Genomic DNA, 27069 nt, shown 5'->3' on the forward strand with positions numbered 1-27069 from the left:
AAACCATTCATATATGCCGATACTGTTACAGTCCTTGTTTGGTTTGAAAAATAAAAAAAAAATGGTAGTAGTTTGAAATCTGGAAAGAGATTTTTTTATCCTTCTCTTGTCTGCCCACTGAGTCGGTGGACAAACACGTTTTTTTGTAATGTTTAGGCCACCACTTTTTAAATTCAGAAATATTCGATGTTTCTACCATTTTAACAAAAAATTTTTTGTGTCGTAAAGAATTTCTGTATATTCTTTTGGGTGGTTAACACGGTCAGAGTTTTTTATGACTCTTTTTATTAAAGCAAAGCTTCTATCGTTCGGCAAAAAGAAATGGTCACGTTGTGGAAAGTACCTACTGGTTTGTGGTTTTAAAACTTAAACGAGTATCTACTAACGAAAGTAGAAATCTCACTACAGAATCATTCCGGTTTTGACCGGCACAGCTGACAGAAAATAAGTGAAGATCTTTCACAGCAGTAGACACTTCAGACTTAATATAATCCATAACTAACGAAGCAACTTAATTGGGACTTTTTGTGGATTGACCCTCGTGGTAGGTGTAAAACATTCCTTGATTTTTTTGCATATTGTGAATTCCAAAGACGTTGTAGGTTAGTTGACGTAAGTTAAATGTTTCCTCTGCAATTTCTGCCGTTTTATTGTAGAACTTCTTTGCACGTATTTTATGTAAGTTCCGCAACGGCCACGCATTTCACAGTTTCGTTTAAAGATGGACTCTTAATTTTTATTTCTAACTGTTCACATTCACAACAGGTGTCTACCTGTGGATGTCCAAAATATAGAGAAAAATGTTCCCGGAAAATCTTTAAATAAAATTTATACTTCACTGAAATATTATTATTAGAAAATTTGGCACATGATGGGTCATACATAATTTGCACATTCAATTTTTTGTCTAGGTAATGCATCTCTCTCCCTGTGTAATGTGAAATCTTAGTGGGAAAACTCCCACTATGAGTCTTAATCTGTTCTATTAAATTTTCAGACTTAGCATTACCTGAAATATTTTTTCCACGTTTATCTATTGGTGCTTTTCCTTTTACAAGAAGCTTAGATATTTTTCGAATTCTTTCATGACTCACAGTGTAAATTCCCATAAAAGCTTTTTTGTAAACAATAATTTTGCCACCCGAGACTATCACGGAGTAACTAATGTTATATCTTCTATTCTTTGGATTTTCATTTTAAGGTTGTCTCTTTTTTAATTCAAACTTTCCCATAATCCCTTGTAAGTATGAATCTTGTGAATTCTTGGTAAACATGCTTCTGCATTTGGCCCTTACATCCGCAATAACTTTTTCAAAGTACTTTAAGCGAAAAATACAAAAAATATATAGGTAATAATTTTACGTTTTAAAACTATTTTAACCTTAAAGCTTACCCACAGACTCCTCCTGATTTTCTTGCAGGTACAACATTACCTTTATACTTTTCATATTCTTCCCCACACAGTCTTGCTTTCTAGATCATTTCTGACATAATTGTCTTTTTGTCTATTTTTTTACTTTTTTCTAAATTCACTTCATTATTCGTATCATTTATTGCAGCCATCTTGATCGTTTTGTTTACAAATGACAATTCTGCGCCGAAACATCAGTCGATGACTCATGTGGTTTTCGAAGGGAATGCGTATTTATATTAAACTGTAGATTGTCCTAAGAAATAAATTGTATGAAGCCATGGATGAATTCCACATCCCCGATAAACTGATAAGATTGGTTAAGGCTACAATGCGTAAAGTGCAAATACAGGGCGAACAATCACAGGCATTTGAAATGCATGTTGGGCTGTGACAGGGATATGCGCTGGCGTGTCTCCTTTTCAACATAGCTTTGGAAAAGGCGGTCAGGGATGCCCAAATAGACAGCAGAGGAAACATTTTTAATAAATCATCCCAAATTTTGGCATATGCAGATGATGTTGATCTAGTTGCCCGCACAACACGCAAGCTAGAAGAAATGTATACCACCTTGTCACACGCCTCAAAAAATATGGGCCTGCAAGTAAATAAAAATAAAACTATAATAATGGCATCAACACCCAACAATAGAGCCAGAAACATCGGCCACCAATTCACGGTTGATAATTCTACCTTTGAAGTGGTGGACAAATTCACATACTTAGGCTCCCTGATCACCAAGGAGAACGTCATGACGGAAGAAATCAAGCGAAGAATAATCCTAGCAAACAAATGCTATTTTGGACTGAGTAGACATATAAGAAGCAGAAACTTAAGCCAAAAAACAAAAATAACCATATACAAAACCCTTATACAACTAGTGTTGACATATGGGTCGGAGGCATGGACCATTTCCAAGGCAGATGAAAATCTCCTGCTTATATTTGAACGAAGGCTCCTGAGAAGAATATTTGGTGGCATCTGTGAAAATGGTGTTTGGAGAAGGAGGTACAACTACGAGATATATCACAGATATAAACATATATTTGGTGGTAGAGACGTAGTATCCTTTATAAAAATAGGAAGACTAAGATGGGCAGGACATCTGGCAAGAGCACAGCAGAACAACCCTCCTAGAAGAATCCTTATGTCACAACCTGTGGGAAGTAGAAAAAGGGGTAGACCAAAACTCAGATGGAGGGATGGTGTAGATGAGGATGGTAGACAAATAGGCGCAGCAAACTGACAACAGTTGGCAATGGATAAAACTGACTGGCGTAATAGACTTGGGAAGGTCGAGGCTCTTTTATAGGGCTGTAGCACCAATGATGATGATGATGTAGATAATTACAACAAGTCTAGACTGATGCCATTTCTGCTTAGAATGGTGCGTTGACATATAAAAAACGGATTTATGAAGAAATGTCAATATTGTCAAAAATGGACTCTTCTAAAAGGAACGATTCAGTTATTGTTTACCATCATTTTTTAAGTCTAATCCTAGATACTTAAAATTATTTACTTGTTTAATTTTTGTTCCGTCGATTTGTATATTTATGTGTTGCATTTATTCACTTACTACTGTTACTTGTGTTTTATTTTGTTAAGATTCATGTTATATTCTGTTATTATCGAATCATAAATCTCTAGATCCTTTTGTAGTTAATTTTTACTTTCACTTCTTTTGAGCAGTGCTTTATTATTTCATCCATAACTATTGTAAATAACGCATGGGCTGAACCCTCGACCTTGCCTTCTGAGTTCGTTTAGGATTTTATCCCTATTAAAATTTACTTTTGAAAATATTACCGTAAAACTAGAGTAATATTAAATATAGTATTAAATGGAACCGGAAAATATATAACGCTTTGTCACTTTCAGTTCTTCTTAGTAAACTATTTCAGTTCTACTTTGATCAGTCTGCATCTTCAAACTGATTGAACCCCATCAGTTAAATCTGTTATTGTGTTTTCTTTGACTCTATTCAAATTCAATTGCTAATCGCAACTTAATTTTCTCTATTTAGATATAACTTTGAGCGACTTTGTCATGGTATGAAGCGAACCGAGAGGTACATTAATTGGAGACAACCAATTACAGAGGCATACTTTCCTAAATTGGATAGTTTGGTTTCAAGTAGAGCCTGGCCTGCACGGGTTGCTAATCAAACATTAACGAACCTTAAGAGAGAGGCGGATCAGATCACGGTGGACGTCGATGACTTGGAGAGGTGGAGGGACAGAATTTTTGAAGCTATTCAATCTGGTAGAGTACAAGACGTAAGTATAAAAAAAAATTAATACTTTTTACTAATACAAATAAAATCGTATTTAAAGTTCATAATGCTAATAGCCTTTAAATCTTTTTGAAGCGAGCATTTCGTATCGCTTGGTATGCCTGCATGTTGTTGCACAGAACCAAAATAATCTCATGCGTGACCATGACGCTTGCAGCAACCTTGCGGTATACTCTATACTATAATATACATACATACAAGTGGAGTCCATGGTTCTTTACCCATGCGTCATCATTTAAAGCATATGAAATAAGTCGGAAATTTACTCCATGCAACTGCAAGCGACAGAAAGTGGCGAGTGGTGTGATCACGGATTATATATAAAATTTGACATTTCAAATAAATAGAATTACAGTTAAATTTAAAGTAGCTTAATAAATTCTTTTAATATTATTAGTGGTTATTAAATAAATGAATAATTTAAACAAATATATGATTAAATATATTTACAGTGTGTAAATGTAATAGTTAAATTTTTTAAAGAATGAAATGTTATTTAGCTCAAATAATATTGTTGCAAGATTTTGAACGTATGTTTTTCATTGCCTTCAAAATCTGAACTGTTTTCTCCAATGTTAATTCTTACAGGTTCGATATTAATATTACACATATTTTCTTCTCTAATAATCCACTGTTTATTTAATTTATTAGTAGATTCTAAACACTTTGCTCAGGTGACATCGTTACCTTTTAAATTGCTTCCTCCAGATACTTAAAACATGTTCATCTCTACATTCATCTCTACCAATATACGTATTATAGTAAGTCCTGCAATCTGCCCATACAATAGCAGGTGGTCAATCTGGTTGATACAGTGACAATCCAAGCACTTTATGTCCATATTCACGTATCAATTCATCTACAATATATATATTTTCTTGTCCATTCATCTTGGCCAATTTTAAAAATTCTGGTTTCAACTTATGTTCAATAGCATTGTATTTCTTCAACCAATCTATAATATCTGATATTAACCATTTAGTGAAAGGTTGTTTACTCATGATTTTACTATGGTATGTTGACAATCAAAGATGGGTTTTCTAAATTAAGAAGAAATTGTGTACTTATCCATTTAGTAAATAATTTACTATTTACTTCACGCGATAATCTGTGGTCAAAAATTTGGAACAAAACAACAAACTGGCGTCTCAAATAAAACCTTCTGCTTAACTAGCATGAACCACAATAAATCTTTTTCCGTCGTAATCACCTAGTTTACGTACACTTCTGGTGTTGTCATCCTACCACGACATCATTTTATTTGTTCCTTCTCTTCAACTTCTCGTGGATATGTACTATTTCCGTTTTTGATGTATTTACGTAAGTATGCGCTCATAACGAGGCGCCGACCCTCGCTCGGACCCTAAGATGGTATCGTATTATCATCGCCAGTTAAAATAAATGCATTATTTTAAAAATGCCAGCGTTCACTGTCAAAGCGCAACGCCCAGCCTCGAGCCAGATATCGGACCATAGACTTGGACCATAGTATTCCAGCTTAGTATTTTTTCGACCCTCGATCCTAGTACTCTACGATCGACACTACGAGGCGCCGACCACCGACCCTTCGTGCTCCGACCATCGTATCGATCACCAGGTAAAATAAATGCATTATTTTAAATGCGATCGTTGACTGTCAGTGAAGTGCTATGATCTAGGCGAGGATACGATGCAATGGTCTCCATTATGAACGCACCCTAAGAAACACGATCGTTGTACTGCCATATGAGTTCTTTCAATTAAAGCTCTTCGATTATCATCTTTTTTTAATTCAAAGCCGAAATCTTTCATTGTTCTACTCTAGGATGTTTTACTTGTAGAAACAATTTTTTTAGTCTACAGCTCATTGATCAATGCTTCACGTGTTACATGTTTCTCTACAAAGTTATTTATTTTAATATATTACTATAACATGTTAATTCCTACTCGTAATTCTCAACAGAAAGTTGGTTACTTACTATCCTGGTACATATTATATATTGTTTTTCGAATTTCCATTTTATTGCCCTCAGGTTAATCAGTAGATTTCATTTTTAAACGGGGTCTGATTTTTCCTGGAGAAGATAAAACATCATTTTTTCTTTTCTTTATCGTATATTGTATACCGTGTTTCTTGCCAATTAAGTGCAGTTGCTACTCCCTAAAGCAGTGTTAAAATAGTATTATTTTAATTGAAATTGAAAAACACCAAAAATAAAAAGTTCCTAATTATAAATATTTTGTTATGTAATAAAATTGGTAAATAAACAATTTTAAAAGAAAGAAAATTGCACATTTTGTATCTCTTGAATAGATCACAACGCAGCGGTTCCAACGATATCCCATTCCTTTTTTCCAACTCAAATTACTCGATTAAATTTAAAACGAGTTTTTGTGTTTGTGAGGTAAAAGTTTTTACAGGCATACTCTCAAAAAATTCAATAAAATATTTTCTTTTTGTCATTTCTTTCACTTTTGCGGAAACTTAAACTAAACCATTCCTTAACTGTGGGAATGGGGTTAACTTTGTATGGAAATTAATGGGAAAATAGAATACACTTACCATAAAATTTGAAACTCCAATATAAACGTGATTGTGAAAACAACTGTGTGTAATATAAATAAACAGCAAAAAATTCATCAAACTGACAGCCACAAGTAAACAAATCAGAAACGTCACAAATTTTACTTAAATCTGAAACTGAAAGTTTTTTTTTGTATCAATTTTTTTTCGATGTAGTGAGTCTAGAGCGTTTATAAACATTAAAATATGTCTTTACTTAATAACAGGCGGTAGCTGGTTGGTCTTTAGTTTTATGCGTGACAAACTGACTTAACTGTATACACTTATTTTAAAGTTTAAACACTAATTAAAGATATAAAATGACGTTTAACAAAAGATATTTTATTTTATAAAACTTTTTAACCACAACTAGAGAACGACTGGGTCGATTTGGCTAATTTTGATTTTCAAATCTTTTTAAGAGTCCAAGGCAGGTTTAAAATATGATGAAATTATAAAGAAAATAGTAAAAACAAACATTTTTAGAACTTTTGGACTGACGTCACCAGTCCGTGACTATCTCCGCGTCTATTTCCTTTTTTATTTCGTACGCAAATGACTGGTTAAGATTAAGATGTCATTGATTTAAATATAAATATATGCATACTATTGTTTAGAACATAATAATAATCAAAATTAAATATTCAATTATATAAATTTTATATTATATTAACAAATTTTAAAATAAAATAAATTACTAAAATAAAAAAAATTAAAGGAAAAAATTAAGATTTTTTTTTTTATTTTAAAGATATTCAATGTGTGGTGTTATTACAAAAAAATATCAACCATTCAGTAATAAGCAGATATAAAATTCCAATAGCCCACATATAGTAATAACGCGCTATAAGAAGTATTCACTTCTGTCGGCAGTCCCTAAGTGCCACACGTTTTTTTTATAATTGTATTAAAATATTTTGATATATTATTATTTGAGCGTGCACGCTAAATTTAAAATTCGACACTGAAAAATAAAATTACCTGTTTCTGCATACATGATTTGGACGCTGGGTGTAATTGAAATGTAAATGGAAAGTCAGGTAATAAAATTCTAGAGATTAAGCTTGATAAGGTTTATTTGTCACTTTGAAATAAATACGACATACATTTTACGAAATGGAATCGATCGATACAGTTAGTTTGATACTCATGTATCCTATTTCTAACGAACATAATTTTTTTTCTACTCTTTGGATCTTTAAGTCTATTACTTTCACTATTACAGACACTATTAATTTTAATGTAAGTTTCAGTTTGAAAATTGTTTAAAACGTCAATAAAATGGAAAATATTTGGTTGAGCATGGTAAAAATTATCATTAAAACGCGAGTGGAACGATTCACAAGCATTAGTTGTTAATTGTAAACTCTCACTCATCGCAGCCCACATCTCCGACGGAAATGTTGCGTGGTCGCCAATGTAGTTGTCCAATAAGTAGTCGGAAAACTTTTCAATTTTTGAATCCTTTGGTTGAATAGCCATAAAATCATATATGAAAGATTCTTCAACTTCTGAGGGAGGTAAAAATGGCAGCCCAAAAATATATTTCAGCCATTTAGATATTTCACTGTCTGCCAATTTATATTCCCGAATTAAGCCACAACCACCGATATTACGATACCAAGCTTGCATAAGATTAAAACGGCACCCTTTAATGTGCACATTTGGAAATTCAAAACGCGCAGCATTGTGGATAGCAATTTCAAAATCGGAGAAAATGATTTTTGGATTGAATTTTAGACCAATTACTTCACATTTGCATTTCAGAACATTAAATAGTTTTATATAGGTTTTTTCCGATTTGTCGGGAAGTAAACAATGACACAATGGTATATAATGTCCATTGATAAATACATGTATGGTAAAAATTGCTTGAAATATTGAGCACAGTAACTAAATGTACCGTCCATATAAATCGTTTCACTGCCGCACAGAAAACGCATGTTAGTGTTACACGAGAAGATGATAATGTTAGAACTTAGTTTAACCGCAAATATAAAATTCTCGTCTTTAAGTGTTTTGATATTCATAATATTTACCGCAGCAATAGTTTCTTCTTTACTTTTGGGCAGTTTCGGTTGAGCCATTCGCCGTTCACTGTATATTTGATTTCGTATTAAATTAACGTCTTTAACAGAAATGTGGCTCAAGCAATCTACATTTTCTTTCAACGCACTATGTATGATTTTGGACGGCCTTTCGGTCAAATTATCCTTAGCCTTTTTTTTGGTACTGCTACGCACAATCTGTCTATTAAGCGTCTTGATATCACACTCGTGATTATGTTCTAGATTACTTCGGATCACTAACTTTTCTGGCCCTTTCGTGAATATCTTCGCTTTACACGACCGTTTTACGCACCTCCAATACGTTTCTCCCGATTTTAGTACTTTATCTTGCGTCCAAAACAAGGGTACTTTTAAAACCCTCAGGTACTTCAGCGTCGAAAACATGCCCGCCCTATTGTTCAGTTTAAAAACGCTAGTACTATTATTTATATTTAATAAATTCTAACCAAAGACTGAAATAACCAAGAATAAATAATATATTTAAAATAAATGAAGCATAGATTTCACGTAGATGAACTTTTCAACCAGTGCAATATCGTTTCAGCGAACCTTTTAAATATATAAATCTTATACTTACATCTTTCTCGAGATTATTCGATAAGTATTTATTGTTTCACTATTTTATATACCTTTCCTTCAGATCCTTTTCATCATTTCTTTCTTTTACCTTATGGTCTATTATGAACGATTTGTGTAAATATTAGCATTCTAAATAATTTACTTTTTTTATTTTGTACTAATTATCATGTATGTATTTATTTTAAAAATTTGGAATACGGGTGTAACCGGTGCTCTAATTATATATCAAAATTTTATTTTACTTTTATTTTTATTTTTTAGAGAAATGGTCGAACCATTTTGCTAGACGAAGCCACAGGAATAGATACCTTGGGCAATATGATCGAATCCAGTATTCTTTCACCCAATAGAGATTTTTATGGAGATATACATAACATGGGCCACATATTTATTTCATATATACACGATCCAGACCATAGACATCTAGTAAGTATTTTGTCAACTACGTGCAGTATAAAAATCTAAACGTAGACAGTCACAACTTTAGTAAACAGATATTTTCGAACGATCGTGTTTAGTGTCACAAAATGTTTTCGATTCAAGAGTACCATGATATGTTGATTATTTATGGAGAAGCGCAGTGTAATAGTAATTTAGTTGTCCAAATGTATCTGTATCGGTACTTCGAAAAGCGAAATAATTTTCGAACTTTTGTAAATGTTTCTCAAACATTATTAGAAACGGGTTCTGTTCAGTCAGACGATCTTCAGTCTGCAAGTTTTAATTCAAAGATGCAGAGACATGCACAAGGACGTCCACTTGTGCTTCATCGACTTCTCCAAGGCGTTTGACAAGGTCAAACATGATAAACTCATGGAAATACTCAGGAAGATGCATATTGATGGCAAGGATCTGCGCATAATAACCGGTCTCTATTGGAACCAAAGTGCTGAGATAAAGATGGGCAACTTACACAGTGGGAAAATAGATATTAAAAAGGGTGTACGACAGGGATGCGTCCTCTCGCCGCTCCTGTTCAATATATACTCTGAACAAATCTTCAGAGAAGCACTGGGAGAAGTTTCGGAGGGTATCAAAGTAAACGGAGAGGTAATCAATAATATTAGATATGCCGACGACACAGTTATTATCGCAAATGACTGCAACGAGCTTCAAAGACTCATGCAAAGCATACACACAGCAAGTCAAGAATATGGTTTAGAACTCAATACAACCAAAACTAAATGCATGCTCATCAGCAGAACACAACAACCTCCGATGCAATTGACATTAAACAACCGAAAAATAGAACAAGTGGAGACATACACATACCTTGGAACCACAGTCAACACAAAATGGGACCAGTCAACAGAAATAAGATCACGAATTGAAAAAGCGCGAAACGCGTTCAACAATATGAAAAAGTGGTTCACAAGCAAAATCTCAATGGAACTAAAATTAAGACTGGTCAAGTGTTATGTCTTCCCGGTCTTGTTCTATGGAGCAGAGGCATGGACCACAACGGAAGCCACCCTGAAGAAACTAGAATCCTTTGAGCTGTGGATATATCGCCGTATTCTTCGGATATCCTGGACAGACCACATCACTAACGTGGAAGTAATGCAGAGAATAGGCAAAAGCAAAGAAATAATCTTCACCGCAAAGAAACGGAAGCTTGAGTACTTCGGACATGTCATGAGGCATACTAAGTATCGGCTGCTACAGTTAATAGTCCAAGGAAGAATCGACAGTAGGAGGAGACCGGGAAGAAGACAATACTCACGGATGCATAACCTGCGACAATGGTTCGGACTAACATCGACCAAACTGTTCAGAGGTGCCGTAAACAAAGTCAAAATAGCCTTGTTAATAGCCAACGCCCGAAACGGATAGGGCAAAGGTAGAAGAAAATCCGTCGATTAAATGTATAAGACGACATTTTAGATGCTGTGGAGAATAATCCAAATGTAAGTACTCGAACAGTAGTTAAAATAGTTGGAATGCCGAAAAACGTTGTACATAGAACATTTCGAGAACAACTTCTATACCCATACCACTATCACAGAGTACAAGATTTACATCAAGGTGATCTTCCTCGAAGATTAACATTTTGTAGGTGGTTTCAAGATAAATACATCAGATAATCTGAATTTTCATCTGAAGTGGTATTTGCGGATGAAGCATGTTTTACGAGAAACGGTGTGTATAAATTTCATAATTGCCACATATGGGGTGACAAAAACCCTTCGTAGGACAAATTTTTAACGAAAATTTGGCATAAATTTATGGGCGGAAATAGTTAACAATCGTTTAATGGAACCATATGAATTACCCAAAACACTAAAGGCGAAAACACTAAACATACCAAAATGTACTTTCGTTTTTTGGTCAAACGATTAAATTTAGAAAACAATGTTATTTTACTTTTTTGCTCTATATGGCGCCTTCTACCTAAACCTTTAAAGAATGCACTATTTTCTAGTACACCCAGTATAGACGAGACATAACATTACTAATACTCCTAGATATTTATGCATTTTTAAACGAATTATTATTTTGCATAATAGTGATGTATAATATAAAGCCGTCACAGAAATAGATAATTGATTTTCAAATCATTCCTCACCTCTATATAATAATATTTGTGACATGTCCAGTCAGTCAACAGTTTTATTCCAAGCAGAAAATTCATCTCTCTTTAATTTTTGTTACGCTTAGGAATCCTATATTGATTGTTTTCTATTTCAAAATGTGTTCATTTATGAATTTTTTTAATACATTGTTTTTCAAGTTCTTAAGAATTTATTAATTTGTATACTTTCATTAAAATTTATTTACAACGCTGTTAGATATTTTACACATTCAGGCTATTCGCTATATGCAAGTTCGGAAGAGCGACACGTAGTGTCGTAGATCAGCGAAATTATTAGCACTTTTAATTTATTACTCGTATGTAAACAACAAATAAAATGACCTTAACTTGTTTATTTAATAAAATAATTATTGTAATTTATATCAATATTTAACTACGGAAAATGTTTAATAGTTTTTTAATTGTAAAAATAGATAACTATATATACAATATAACTATATATACAACTATATAATAAAATGACTTAAACTTAATTATTTAATACAATAATTATTATTGTAATTTATATTAGAAGTTAACTTTTTTCTTTGCATTCATTTTTGCTTATGAATATTTTTACAATTTATATTACATTTGCTTAATCCCGTTTTTTTTTTATTAGAAAAAGATGTCGCATCCACCAAAAGGTTATTAGCGACGGAACAAAATATAAATAACAAAGTTAAACACCTACAAATTATACAAAATGTTTATGGATCTAAGATAATTCACTATATTATCACTGGAACAGTTTTGACCTAAAGCCTGTGGTAGAGCGAGTGGATCTTGTAGCGCTGTCTTTCTTGGTCATATTTACTACAAATTGTTAAAAAGTGTTCGACTGTTAATCGGACGTTACACTGATCACATATAGGTGGATTTTTCTTTGTGAAAAGGTAGGAGTGCGTTAATCTGGTATGTCCTAGACGTAAACGCGCAACCGCAATTTGTTCTCGTCTATTGCGCGACGATGGAAACCACTGAGACACATTATTTTTGATTTTATTTAAATTGGAATTAGTTTGAGACCACTCATTTCGCCACAAACACAACACTTTTTAAAATAAGCTTTTAAGTCACTGGAAACACACTTGTCTATCGGCTCCGACAAATCACTTAAAATTGCCTCTCGTGCAATCCTGTCAGCTTCTTCATTTCCTGTTATTCCGACGTGTGAGGGAACCTCACACCTGAGAGTTAGATGATACTGAACGATTGTCTACAGAAGAGTCACTATCTAAGTCAGAAATCTCTTTCCCTAAGTGGTTGTTTAGTTTCTTTTGAAGTTTTGTAAACTTGCTTTTTGTAGATCTATCATTTGCATATTGATAGCTGCTTTGTAAAAGATGGAGTAAACCAGCCATATCAGTTGTAAATTCTTTTACGACGCTAATAGTGTCGGGGGAGCCTTGGACATTATCAATCAGTAAGGACAATTGGTGGAAATTTAAAACGAATGGTGGGGTATGATTATCAATGAAATTTTCAAGAGTTTCCCGTGTAGATTGAACTTTAGATGAGCGTGGTTTTTTTGGTTTAGAGAGTTTGGGTTTTGCAAACAGATTTTCTGATGAAATAGCTGAATCTGAAGGAGGCATGTCGATTTCACCAATACTGCGTTTTATGGAAGAACTTGCGTTTTCGCAATTGCTATTAGAGTTTTCACTTAGATGATGTGGCTTTATTACATTTGGAAGTACTGGAGCAAACTCATTCGTAGTGACAGAAGTCGAGCTTGTAGTTTTATTTGTAAGATTGGTTGAAATGGTTGTTTCAAAAAATTGTGGTGATGTATCAGTTTTATTAGAATTTTCTGCAGTTGTATCTAATGGAAAAGGAGCTGATAGATTGGAAAATATTGCTTCCGAAGTTTGTGAAAACGGTATTGTCGCTGAAAGAGGTTGATTAAAAGTGTTGCTATGAGTAGGAGTATTAGTAGTTTCTTTGTCGTGGAGATTTGTAGGTGTAGGTGATATGCTCGGATTTGATAATGGATAACTTGATGACTGCTGGGTGTTTGGTACCTTTTGTAGTATACTTGTTGAAGCTGTTTGATTTGGTACTTCATTGTTTGACTCAATATGAGTTGATTCCGTTACTGAACTGGTTTTGCATTGGGATGATATGTGTCCTGCATTTTTGCAAATAAAGCAGGTGAGTGTACCTTGTGACAAAAATATGCGGTAAGGTGTTTGGTCGAAATTTATTAGAATAGAATCTGGAATTGGTGATGTTATAGGGCTTATATAAACTTGCCTCCGAAAGCTCAATATGTGACTATATTCGGGAAGAGTCGAGCTAATCTTCAGAACTGTTATTGGGGAAATAAGCTTTAAACCGATATTCTGTAATTCTTCAACTAATACTTGATGAGAAATTGACGGGCAGACTCCAGACAAGACTAGTCTTTCTGCTGGAGAGACAAGTCTTCGTGCTGTTACAACTTCGCCGAGTACTTCTATAGAGCCATGTTGTGTCATGAAGTTATCTACTACGGTTTTGTTTGCCAAATATATGCAGATTCTATTATGAGATAATCTAGATAAAAACATAATATTTTTTGGGTTGATGATTGTACCCAAAGGAATGAGATAATCCTGCAGTTTAGCATTATCGATACAACTAAATACAACTGCTTGGTTCTTACTCGGAAAAGAATGTGAAGAGGCTGAAGCATAACTGTTTGTGATATTCGAACGTTGATTTACTGGACTGGTTAGATCGGAAGGTGTATTTACATTGTGTGAAGTCATTTTAAGCTGCGGTGGCGAAGGCCTTACTCCGACTCTGGTAAATGAAAAACCAATCGCATGCTACTATAAGCTACTTATAGCAGCTAACCTCACAAAATGATTGTACGGTAGTGTATATTTATTATTTGACGTTTTCTTTTCACAATAATAAAATAATAATTACGTATAGATGACTTACGTAGTAGTATCTAGTAGATAAACACTTTAATTTTAAAAATTAAAAACAAGTGGTTTAATAAAACCACTTGTTTTTATTAAAAACTAGGAGTACGATATCAGTACAACTTAACCGTACCTTGCCAGGGCCGGTCTCTCCTTAATCCCGTTTTGTTCTATGGTAGTACTAATGAAGTGTGCTAATTAAAATGCAAGGTTTCACCGCTTCACGCACACGATCGTTTCTCGTATCTCCTCCAAGTACTCGCACACAGCGAATATTATATGGATATGTATTCTCAGTCGTTTCTGTTTGGGTCTTTGATACAAGGTGTATTTGAAATTGAATTACCAAAATTAAAAGACAAAAAACATTTTTATTTAGAGAAAATTGTGCACATTTGTTTATATTCTATGAGACATATATATTTTCTAGGAATCTTTTGGAGTGATGGGTGATTCCGCAACTGCTATGCGCGATCCTATATTTTATAGATGGCACGCATATATTGATGACATTTTCCAAAATTTTAAATCATCCTTGCCTAGATACACATATCAACAGGTAAATCAAAATATAATAATAAACTCCACTTTGTATTTACCAACATTTAAAATTTTTTAGCTTAATTACCCAGGAGTTACAGTCGACAATGTAACAATAGAATCATCGCAAGGACAGCCTAACATTTTAACTACCTTCTGGAAACAATCTGACGTTGATCTATCTCGCGGAATGGACTTCCAACCACGCGGTGCAGTGTTTGTTCGTTTTACCCATTTGGACCACCATGAATTTAAATACCGAATTACAGTTTCAAATAACGGATCAGCTAAACAAGGAACATGCAGAATATTTATGGCTCCCAAACACGATGAAAGGGGCAATCCATGGTTATTTAGAGATCAGAAACATATGTTTATTGAACTTGATAAGTTCAAAGTTAGTTGTAAGTTCCATTTTTAATTTATATCTCTATTTTACTGTTGTTTAAAAAATAACGTCTCAAAATTTTGTGAGAGTACATCCTTGAGAGCCCTACATTAAAGCAGGTAAATATTTCTGCTTAAAAAGACCTTTGTTTGAAGATACTGGAAGTATTTTTTGGCTAGAATAACTTTAATAAATTTCCCAAGGACTTCGTAAACCAATCTTTTTTTGCTTTCTAATTACATTTATAATTACTGTAAAATTTTAGTTACTCAACTTTATATATTTTTAGTGAAACAAGGCAAAAACATAATAACCCGTAATTCCACGGATTCTTCCGTAACCATACCCTTTGAAAGGACCTTCCGTGACTTGGATACCACAAGACCCGAAGGAGGTGAACGTTTGGCTCAATTTAATTTCTGCGGATGTGGTTGGCCCCAACATATGCTGATACCTATGGGTAATACTGACAGTCCTGGATTTCAATGCGAACTTTTTGTTATGATTTCCAACTGGAGAGATGATGCTGTAAGTACAAATTTGTTCAGGTACTTTAAATGAATGTTACTTATCGTTACTTACGTTTATTATGAAAAAGGAGAAGATTTGTTAATAATTGACTAACTATCTTCACAATTGCAATGCTTATTTCTGCATTATGTCTTATTTTCCGCAGTTTGATGCCAGTTGGCTACACTGATTTTTCTTAATCTTTATTGAAATCATCATTTCATCTCTTCTTTGGTCAACTTCTTTGTCGAGTTTCTTTGGGTTTCGCCAATAGGATAGCCCAGTCTAGCTGATCTAGAAGCTGTTATCTCAAGAATAATAAATTTCATCATGTTTAAATCGCTATTTTTGTGTTGTAGAAAACAGTGAATATATTTTTGTAATTATAATTGGTACGTTCTGAAGCTAGTTTCCTATAACATGAATAAATCACAATTTTAGATTCAAATTGTTTATTGTATTAAAATAAAGAGACTTTTTGTACAAGCGTCAAAGTCCAATTCAAGATACTATGTTGGTCAATATTTCAATCGATTTATTTAAGTTTTTGCATATGTTGCTGAGTTCTCTGCATCTGTTTACTCTAGCGTACTGTTACAGCACGCCAGCATATCTTTCATCTCAATTCTTTGTAAGTGTTAAATGCTTGATAATGGCTAACTATTAAACTTTAAAAGCTTTATCGTCTACATATTTCTTTATTTAGTTTTTGAATTGATATTCTGTTTAACTGTTCCTTTGAAAGTCTGTTTTAAGAACCATTTATTTATCACCAAACACATTTAACAGAAAAAAATGTAATTAAAAGTATGAATTTTTAACTGAAATGATCAAACCACCACCACGAGTTTTATTATAATCTCTATCTCTTCTGGCTACATTATAACTTTTGCCAAACAGCTCAGCATCCTGGACACTAGTATTTAACCACGATTCAGTAATTAAAATGAAGTCGTTGTTACGAGACAATATACTGGTATAAAAATAATGTACTTTATTTCTTAAACCACTAACATTCTGATAATATAACTCTAGGGACCTAAAAGAACTTTGTCGATTACTACTGCAAGGACTATTTGTGCTAATAACATTTACCTCATTTGTTTCGTTTGAATCTTTTTGATTTCTGAATTTGAAGGATCTACTGTTACATTCATTTATACTGGCATCCTTTTACTGCCAAAAAACTGTGAAATTAGTGACCCACTAGGCCAAACTTCTCTCTGCCAAGCTCTGCTAAAATTTGACTGGTGAATAGTTACCTTAAAAGATGCATAAGCCTCTGGGTACTTTGATTTATGACTTTCATGCTTATGAAAAGTGTTATTTATCATTAATTAAAAATTTTCTAATTTAGTATCAGGTGATAATCTTGTTATATGTAAGGATACTGTATTGAGAATAGTTGTTATATTGTCGTTATTTTTTGTCTCAACAACAAATCGTTTCTGTTTCATGAATTGCAGCTCTAACTTGCTGTATATTAACAATATTTTCATTCTCATTCTTTTGTGTACGGTTGTTTTTTTTTGGTTACATTTACATATTTGTTAAAGGTGGCGCCGGTCCATTCCGTGTCTGTATTTTGACATGATCTGAGTTTAAATTGTTTAGCCTACTTAATTTTCGTTGACTTGCCTTTTAAATTTTCTTTGGACATGGTTTTCTCGATAGTAGAACTTATATTTTATGAGTAAACAGCAATTTTTCACCAAGCACCTGGTCCTGATAAGATAAATAATGAACTGCTAAAATATGGAGAAACAACACTACGCAAATGGCTCCTTAAATTATTCGTCGATATAATAAATACCGGAGTAGTACCAGCGGAATGGAAGGAAAGTCTCTTGCTACTGATACTTAAAAAAGGAGACTCGAGAAATCTTGAAAATTATAGAGGCATTAGTCTGATGAATAGTACATTAAAATTGTTAACGGCAGTCATAAAAGATAAAATCGAGGAAAAAAAACCGCAGCACAATAGACGCAATTTTTATTATCAGACAAATAATAGAGAAGTCTATTGAATATGGAAAACCAGCATACATGTGCTTTGTAGATTTAAAAAGTTCTTTTGACAGGGTGAAGCGAAATTACATCTTAAATTTAGTACAAGCTGAACAAATAGACGATAATTAGGACAATTAATGACATTAACAAGAACAACAAGACCAGAGTTATAATGCCAACAGGGGAAACAGAATGCATAGAACTAAAAGGAGGAATCTGCCAAGGAGAATCCGCTCAGTCCATTGTTATTCAATATGGTGATGAATCAAATAATTCACGAAGTAAGAAAACAACACGGATACAACATGGGAGCTTATAAAATCATGATACTATGCAATGCCGATGATGCATGACTTATTGATGATAACGAAGATGACCTTCAAAGGCAGCTCCACACTTTCAATATCACAGCAAATAAACTTAATATGAGAATATCAGTAGAAAAAACTAAATGTATAGTGATCAGTAAAGAGCCGCGTAAATACAAACTAGAAATAGACGGCAAAATTTTAGAACAGGTAATGAAATTCAATTACCTAGAAGTAGAGATCACTAGTGACGGTTGTATAAGTACAGAGACCGCAAGGCAAGCATCAAAAGCGGCAAGAATAAGTGGTTGCCTTCGAGAAACCATATGGAGAAACAAATATCTGACCACGAAAAGTAATGAAAGTATATAAGACAACAGTAAGACCAATCCTAACATATGCAGCGGAGACAAGGACCGATACAAGAAAGACGAAACAACAAATCAACAATATCGAAATGAAAGTATTAATATCAATAGCGGGCATATCATGAAGAGACAGACAAAGGAACAGAAGTATACGGAAACAATGCAAAATTAAAAATATTAACAGGTGGATAAAAACAAGAAAAAAAAACTGGAACAAACATGTAAACCGAATGGGACCAGATAGATTAGTGAACATCTGTAAAAACAACAAGCCATATAGCAGAGGACCCGTTGGAAGGCCGCCAAAAAGGTGAAAAGATAATGTCAGGCAACAACGACTGAAACAGAATAAGAGGCAGAGAACCTGAGTAATCCTAGTTGCACGAAGAAGAAGAAGAAGAAGAAGCAATTTTTCTTCTAAAAAATTAAATTTTTTCTATTAAAAGGTGTGAATTCTCTTTAAGAATAATATTTTGTTTCCTATTTTTTTAACCAAAATCCTCAATAATTAGATTTCATTGTCCCTAGGATCGGCATTTATGGAATCTAAGTACTCACATGTTTCTTCATTGTTATCTTGTTTTTCACTTTGCAGGTTTTGATTATCACAAAACTTTTTTGCTAATTTGTTTGCACAACCATTATGATAAAACTTTTCACAATTTAAACATTTAGCTCTAGCGTTTACTGCCGTTTTCTTACAATATTCGCAGACTACTTTTCCGGCTTGTTTAATACCCGCCATCTTGAATTTTGAATTAATGGTTAGATGTTACCGTAATGGTGCATAGTTCAAAATGCCAATTTATGAAAATTAAAATTCTATTTTTTATATTGAATATGTTAGCTACAGTAAAGTGCCTTTTACAGAATCACTATTATTGAAAAAATTCGACCTATATAGTAAACATTTATAGACAGTAATCATACCAATTTTAATTTACAGATAAATCAAGATAATCAAGGTGTTTGCAATGATGCCGACAGCTATTGTGGTTTGAAAGATAAGCTATATCCTGATAAACGTTCCATGGGTTATCCATTTGACAGACAGCCAAGAGACAATGTAGATACTTTGGCAGACTTCCTAACCCCTAACATGAGAGTTCAACAAGTTAATATTATGTTCTCTAATAAAACCTACAGGCCAAGACAAGCATAATTTGCATAAAAATGATAGACAATTGATTGTAATGTGTAATGAGCTTAAATAAATAAATGCATTTTAAAATTTAATAGTATATTTTCGTTCATTAATTTACTCTAAAAACTGGGTTGATAAGCATTTTTTATGACTAAATCACTTGGATTTAAATAACCCTTTTACGTTTACATACTTATCTATAGTATTTTTGACACTAAAATGATTTCACGCCAGGATTTATACAAAATGACGTCACTTGTATATAAAATTTCCATAACATCAACCTTAGAGTTGAAATTTCCTAACATAGCTAAAAATACGATACAAATACGGAGTTTCTCGATCTTTCATAGGCGTCAACATGGTATTATAATAAGAAAAATGTAATTACACCAAAATAAAACTCTACAAAACAATAATACGCCCAGTCCTAACATATGGTTCAGAGACCTGGACTCTAACAAAAAAATAATGAAAACATGTTCGAATGATTTGAAAGAAAAGTACTAAGGCGAATCTATGGAGCACTAAATAACAATGGAGTGTGGAGGGGACGATACAACTTAGAACTTTAAAGAATATACCAGGAACCTGATATCGTAAAACATATTAAGATAGGACGTCTGAGGTGGATAGGACATGTAATGCAGATGGAACAAAATGACTCAGAAAAATGCTCCTTGATAGGCTCATTGATCAGAGAAGAGGAAGATTTAGAACAAGGTTTCTTGATAACATCGATGAAGACATGAGGAATATGGGAATACGTGCTTGGCGGAGAAAGGCGATGGATAGGGACTACAGAATGATGATGATAATGCAGATGACCATCTCGTTCGATGATTTGTAGAGTAACTGGATGAGTAGGAAACAATAACTTACCCACCACTTAGATAATTTGGGATCTAAGTTACTCTAAAAACTAAGGCTTCCAGAAAACTGGAAGGGTGTACAGCCTTAAAGGAGTTCGAAAAATCCGACTGGTTAGTAACTGCACTGGTGCGCTGACTCAAGGATCCCAAAGGAACCGGCCAAAGATCGAATATGGTGCACACTACCAATCGGGTACAATTAGCAATTACTATTTGCCGAATCAGAGTACTTACTCTAAAAGCTAGTATTTTTGATCCAACGAATATGGATTCCCAGCTCTACGAACAAGGAGGTTTGTACTAGGATGATTTTATGTGGTAAGGATGAAACATTACGCTTACCCAAACGCAAATAAAACTGAAGGTCGCTTAACGAGAGGTTTGAATAACTCCAGTCGCACACACTTTAGCCAATTACGTCTGGCGAACGACGGGCCAAGCAAAATCACAATTACAGAGCTAATAGTGATTACATTGAGAATTTTAAAATTCTGTTGAGTAGACATGCAAAAACATTTTTTTATAATAACAATATTATAAATTTTATGAAACATTTGTGTAAGATACTATTACCGTCTAGAATAAAAAATGACAAAATTCAACAATTTTTTTCTATCTGTTTTATTCTATATGGCAATTTTTTTTATTATTATAGAACTTTGGATTTTTTTTCCCTTTTTTTCTCCACTGTTCTTATATTTTAAAAATGGCGCCAAAAATTTTTCGTCAAAAAATTACTGGAACGGCAAATCTGAAACATAAAATTCGAGAAGCATTTAAAAAAGAAGGGCCCTTACGTGAGAGTTTACTAGAAAAAATGAAAAATCTTAAAAAACCAAAATAGCGGATGTTTGAAAAAATTGCTCAAAAATTGATCCTTTTTTTTTGGCAGTTTTAAAAACGTGATTTTTCTCAAAATCTTTAATTAAAAAATCTGTTTTTCCCTCAACTAGATAGAGCAAATGATACTGACTTTAGTCACAAAAGCATTGTATGTGTAGTACCACAAGGTTTAGTATTGGGTCCTCTACTTCTACTTAACTTTATAAATGACATGACTAACTTAAAAATCGATGGAAACATTTTTATTTTTGCTGATGATACCAGTATTACCTGGAGGAACTCTAATATTGCAACTCGTCATGCAATTATAACTTCTGATCTACTTAAAATAAAACCTGGTCCGTCTCTAATTTACTCTCTTTTAACGTGGATAAGATAGTAGCATTATCCTATAAAAGAGCGCTTCAACCCTTGCAACTTAATAACAGCCAAATCAATACCGTTGATTCTGTAAAATTTCTTGGTATTTTTATAAACAGCAACCTTAAAGGTCCCTATCATATCGATTTGTTAAGTAAGAAACTTGCCTTAGCCTGCTATGCAATAGGATTTGTTTTGAAGGAAATCAATTTAGCATCCTCCAAAATAACATATTTTACTCTGTTAGAGTCTCATCTTCAATACGGCCTTCCTTTTTGCGGTTTTAATACAGCTGCCCAATCTGATGTTATTTTTAAATTAAAAAAAGGGCAATACGGTATCTTTTTGGCCTCAGTAGAATAACACATTGCAGAAGCTACTTCAACAATCACGGGATTTTAACTTCTCCCTGTATATATTTTAGAAACTGTTTGCTTAATTCGTAAAAACCTACATGTTTTTCCAGCAACACCTTATCATGACTACTTCACCATAAATTCAACCTGTGATGTGTATTTATCGATCTCGTCCAGTGAGTTAGTAAACAAATCTATATTATACAACCACCTACTTTGCAACTTAAATCTACAACTTCTTTCCTTAAGTTCCGTAAATTGACAAAAGCCTATCTATCAGAAAGGCCACATTATTCTGTGGAAGAGTTTCTTAATATATATATGTATATATATATATATATATATATATATATATATATAAATATATATATATATATATATATATATATATATATACATATAATATATATATATATATATATATATATATATATATATATATATATACATATATACATAATATATATACATATATATATATATATATATATATATATATATATATATATATATATATATATATATATAAATATATATATAAGTATTATATATATATATATATATATATATAAGTATATATATATAAATATATATAAATATATATATATATATATATATATATATATATATATATATATATATATATATATATATATATATACATATATATCTGTACCCCGAAGGTAAAGGACACTATGTCCATTTTTATCAAGATTTAGATTATTGCACTTTTGAATATAACTTTTCTGGTTTTACACAGAGGTAAACCATACTAAACAACATAATGTGGTCTTGGTGTTGTTTACCTCTACTAAATGTGTGCACTGCTATTTACCATCCGGACATAGTGTTATGTATCCTGCTATCTGATGGAATCGTCATGAACTAAAATAATTGTAACCATTTTATTTAGTTCGCAATATATTCGCAATAAATAAAATGCAATTTAACTTCTCATGTGTCAACATCCAACCTACTCTACTATCAAGAAAAAGAGACTTAAACTCTACCCAATCTAAAAATAATACACTACACTACTATTTTAAAGTGAACAATCAGCGATTGAAGGTGTGCAAGGTTATGTTTTTAAACACACTTTGTATATCTAATTTAGCAGTAGTGAATATGTTGAAAAAAATTGAGCCAGGAGATTTAATAAAAGCTTATCTAAGAGGTAGGTCAATAAAACTTTTACCAAAACCATAAATAGCTTTGAACGAAAAATACTTGGAACAATTTTCGGACCTCGCGATGACATCACCACAAACCAGTATAAGATCAGAACCAATATCGAATTAAAAGCACTCTCCAATGACGCCGATATTGTCCAAGAAATTAAATCACAGCGACTAAGATGTACAGGCCACGTGCACAGACTACATAACGATAGACTTGTAAAACTGGTATGGGAAGAGATTCCCACAGGCAAAAGATCACTCGGACGTCCCAGAATGCGATGGAGAGATAACATCCAAGCAGATCTCCGGAAAATGAACATTCCATTTGACCCTAGGTTGATGGAAGACCGAACAAATTGGAAAAAAATTGTACAGTGAGCCAAGACCCACCTAGGGTTGTAGGCATACGTGATGATGATGATGAAACCATAAATAGTATATATCAAGATATCAATTCCCTTCCAAAGTCCGAGAATCATTATTCCAGAGAAAGGAGCAAGAGCAATTATCTGGGCACAGAACTTACAATAGAAAATATGTATCAACTGTACGTTGATGACTGCTACGAAAGACATTTGGATCCAAAGCTAAGAGCAAAAAAGTGGTTGTAAGCAGATATTTTTAATAAAGACTTCAAGTTGTCATTTAAACCACCCAAATAGACACTTACGATACATGCAGTACATTCTCCGCCCAAATAAAAAATAATCTTACTGCAGATGAACTAACCAGTATACAGGCTGATCATGATGTTCAGCTAATTGAATCTAAAACTTTGTATAACTTAACACAATTGGACTTTAGAATGGCTAGAGAGTCACCAAAACACAAAGTACTATCTAGTAATTTGTAAAAATGTTTGCCTTCACCATTAACAAACAGTTGTATTAGTTTCTATAAAAGGAAGCTTTAGACATTAAATTTTACGTTATATGATGCCAGTGATTCTTCTGTACAATATATGATGTGGGACAAATCGAAAGGGGCCCGTTGTGCAAATAAAATTGGGCACACACATATGGAATCAGACAGTGTTCATGCTTGAAACTCCATGCACGTGCTCCAATTTGGAAATTTTAACACCATGGGACTGGCAACAGCTAGTTAGACAAACATCAGGTAAATACACAGTGCACAATATGGAACTTAGAGATTTCAAAAACTTCAAAACGCTGTTCGATAAGAAACTGTCACCTACTCGTAATACTCCTTTTGTCAGTAGAAAAAAGAATGTTAACAAAGAGCCTGTTCTACTGTCAACATGTGTTTTCATACAAGTTCAACAAGAACACATTGGAAAGCATTTTTATAAGACCAATTTCAATAATCAAAATATGTATAAGGTGGACTTCATGTGGTATCGAAGACAGCAAGTAACGTTTCCAGCCCAATTAAATTAAGTCTCAGTAATCCCATTATAAATCACAAAACAAAAATACAATTACTTAATTGCACTATTGTCTTTTGTTCCGTCAGTTTGTCAAGCGCTTTATCAAAATTTAAAACATAGCGATGTAACCACAAACGATTATCCCCAAGAAGATGAAGATGATAGAAGCCTCTTTAACAATTTTAAGACCTGTCTATAATTTTACTTAATTATTATAACATTATAATATTTGACTCTAATAAAATCTTAGTGTAGGCTGTTTAATGTGTTCGTCTTGTTTATTTCGTAGAGACCTTAACATACAATATCACATTATTTAAAAAAGTTGTTAGAGGTAAACAACACTACACCAACTACACATTTAAAAAAAATTATGTAATGAACGATAAACTTCAGGTAAATAACACTTCATGGAAGCAAAAACGATTATACACACAACAAATAATAATATATTAATTTTGGTTAAATATAAGAAACATTTGAGTATTTACTGATTACAAATTTAAAACTGCTCTCCTGAAAAAGTAAGAAAATTGACATAGTTTCCTTTACCTCCGGGGTACAGATATATATTTATTAAAAATAAACTTATTAAAAATAATTATATACTGTTGGAAGTGCATCATACGATCTTTTTGGTTCTCTACAAATTAATGTTTTTTACTTAAGTTTTTTCACATATTTTTTATATACATGTACCATTACCACATGGCTTTTGCAGTGCTAAGTTGAGTTAATTTGTAAACTGTATTCAGTTCAATTAATTGTCTATACAACATAATATTTAATGTCCATTATCATAAACTTCTTTTCACATTTTATATCTTTGACTGCTACATATCTTTTTAAGGTAACCCACTTATAATAACTTTTTCATGGATGTTTGGTTTTTCTTATTGTTCTTTTTAGATAAACTGATGATCCTTCTTGATTAAGAAGCGAAACGTCTTCAATAGATAGATGAGGTAGCCACCTTCTTTGTCTTTTATTTCTCCACTATATATATATATATATATATATATATATATATATCTTTATATATATATATATATATATATATATATATATATATATCTTTATATATATATATATATATATATATCTTTATATATATATATATATATATATATATATATATATATATATTGTTATGATTGTTTATTTTGAGTTCAAACTTAGTTTATTGAGCCAATAAAAAAATTATAACTTATCTGTTATCAAAAGTAAAATAATCCTTATATTACCTGTGTTCGATGGATTCAAAAGATTTTCTAGTTGTCTTTTATCGGGAGAGAGAAGAAAGGATAATAATACAAATATATTATATTACAAAGATTTACGTTTCTTTATTTTATATGAACGAATAAAACAATTATTAAATTTTGTCGTTATCTCATCAATCAGCATACAAGAAAATAAATCAAATTATTATGATAATAAGATTATAAAGCTACATACATTTATATTACGTGAAAAACCAATTTTACTTAAAATTTTCTTTACTTAAAAAAAGAAACCACAAAACTTTAAACTTTTGATTAGCCTAACAAAACCTCAGTTCTTAAATTTGAATGCTAATGATCATGATGTCGAAACGATCCTTCACAGATATAAAATTCAATTGTACAAACACTTACAGTTTATTTTCTTCTTGAGTTGTATGTTAACTGGATGTATTTGGAGTTGTATTTCTGGAACATACCCAGAAAAGTCCAGTCTCCTCAAAGATGTGATCTCCCCTCTTTGGCACCTCGGCTCCTTCTTTACGTCTCTGCAAACCTCCTTCAGACTACACAACAAACACCTGATTCACTTCTCCAAACTCCGCTACTTATTTATGACACCAGGACCTCCTTTTGTCAACTTGATGCCGTAAGAATACTTTCACATATACTTTATAAAATGCCCACGGTAGATACAAGGACCTCTTTTAATCTACTTGTTATCTCCTTCTTCAAACTATTCACTTCTTTTCGTTACGCCGGTATCCAAACTCACGAACCACACCCTATCTTGAGACACACGACTGTTTCCTTTCGATGACCAAAATATGACTAACTTCTCCTCTCTCATGATCGACTCACCAAATTCCCATTTTAAAAACGACCGTCCAATCAAAAAGCTTAAATTGTGTTTATCATGATTTTGGAAAAGCCTAATTTCGGTTTCAGAGAAAACTAAATAGCTTACTTTAAAATTGGTTTTTTTCAATACATCATTTATACATATTTCAAAAGATTAAAATATGGTCATTTAATACTCGACTATACAAACAATGAAAAGATTATTAACTTGCAGGTAAAATGTCTTCTAATTCTAAACAAAGGTTTTTTGATAATTTTGTTTGCAACGGAAACAGGTCGTTTGCCAAACAAATTTCTATTCTTATCTACACTAAATCTTATCTTAAATTAATAT

General features: G+C 32.6%; 1 protein-coding gene across 1 annotated transcript in view; it reads left to right on the forward strand.

Annotated features, from left to right (window-relative positions):
* LOC140443675 (phenoloxidase 1-like) overlaps positions 1–19744 on the forward strand; it is a 35930-nt gene extending 16186 nt beyond the window's left edge. Inside the window, exons 6-11 of the mRNA XM_072535048.1 lie at positions 3438–3690; positions 9159–9323; positions 14815–14943; positions 15004–15328; positions 15602–15840; positions 19455–19744. Coding sequence (XP_072391149.1) covers positions 3438–3690; positions 9159–9323; positions 14815–14943; positions 15004–15328; positions 15602–15840; positions 19455–19670 — 1327 coding nt within the window. The 3' untranslated portion in view covers positions 19671–19744. The remainder of the gene's footprint in view (positions 1–3437; positions 3691–9158; positions 9324–14814; positions 14944–15003; positions 15329–15601; positions 15841–19454) is intronic.
* Positions 19745–27069: the final 7325 nt, after the last annotated feature.

Source organism: Diabrotica undecimpunctata, chromosome 6 (assembly GCF_040954645.1).
Source record: "Diabrotica undecimpunctata isolate CICGRU chromosome 6, icDiaUnde3, whole genome shotgun sequence".
Classification (NCBI taxonomy): Eukaryota; Metazoa; Arthropoda; class Insecta; order Coleoptera; family Chrysomelidae; genus Diabrotica; species Diabrotica undecimpunctata.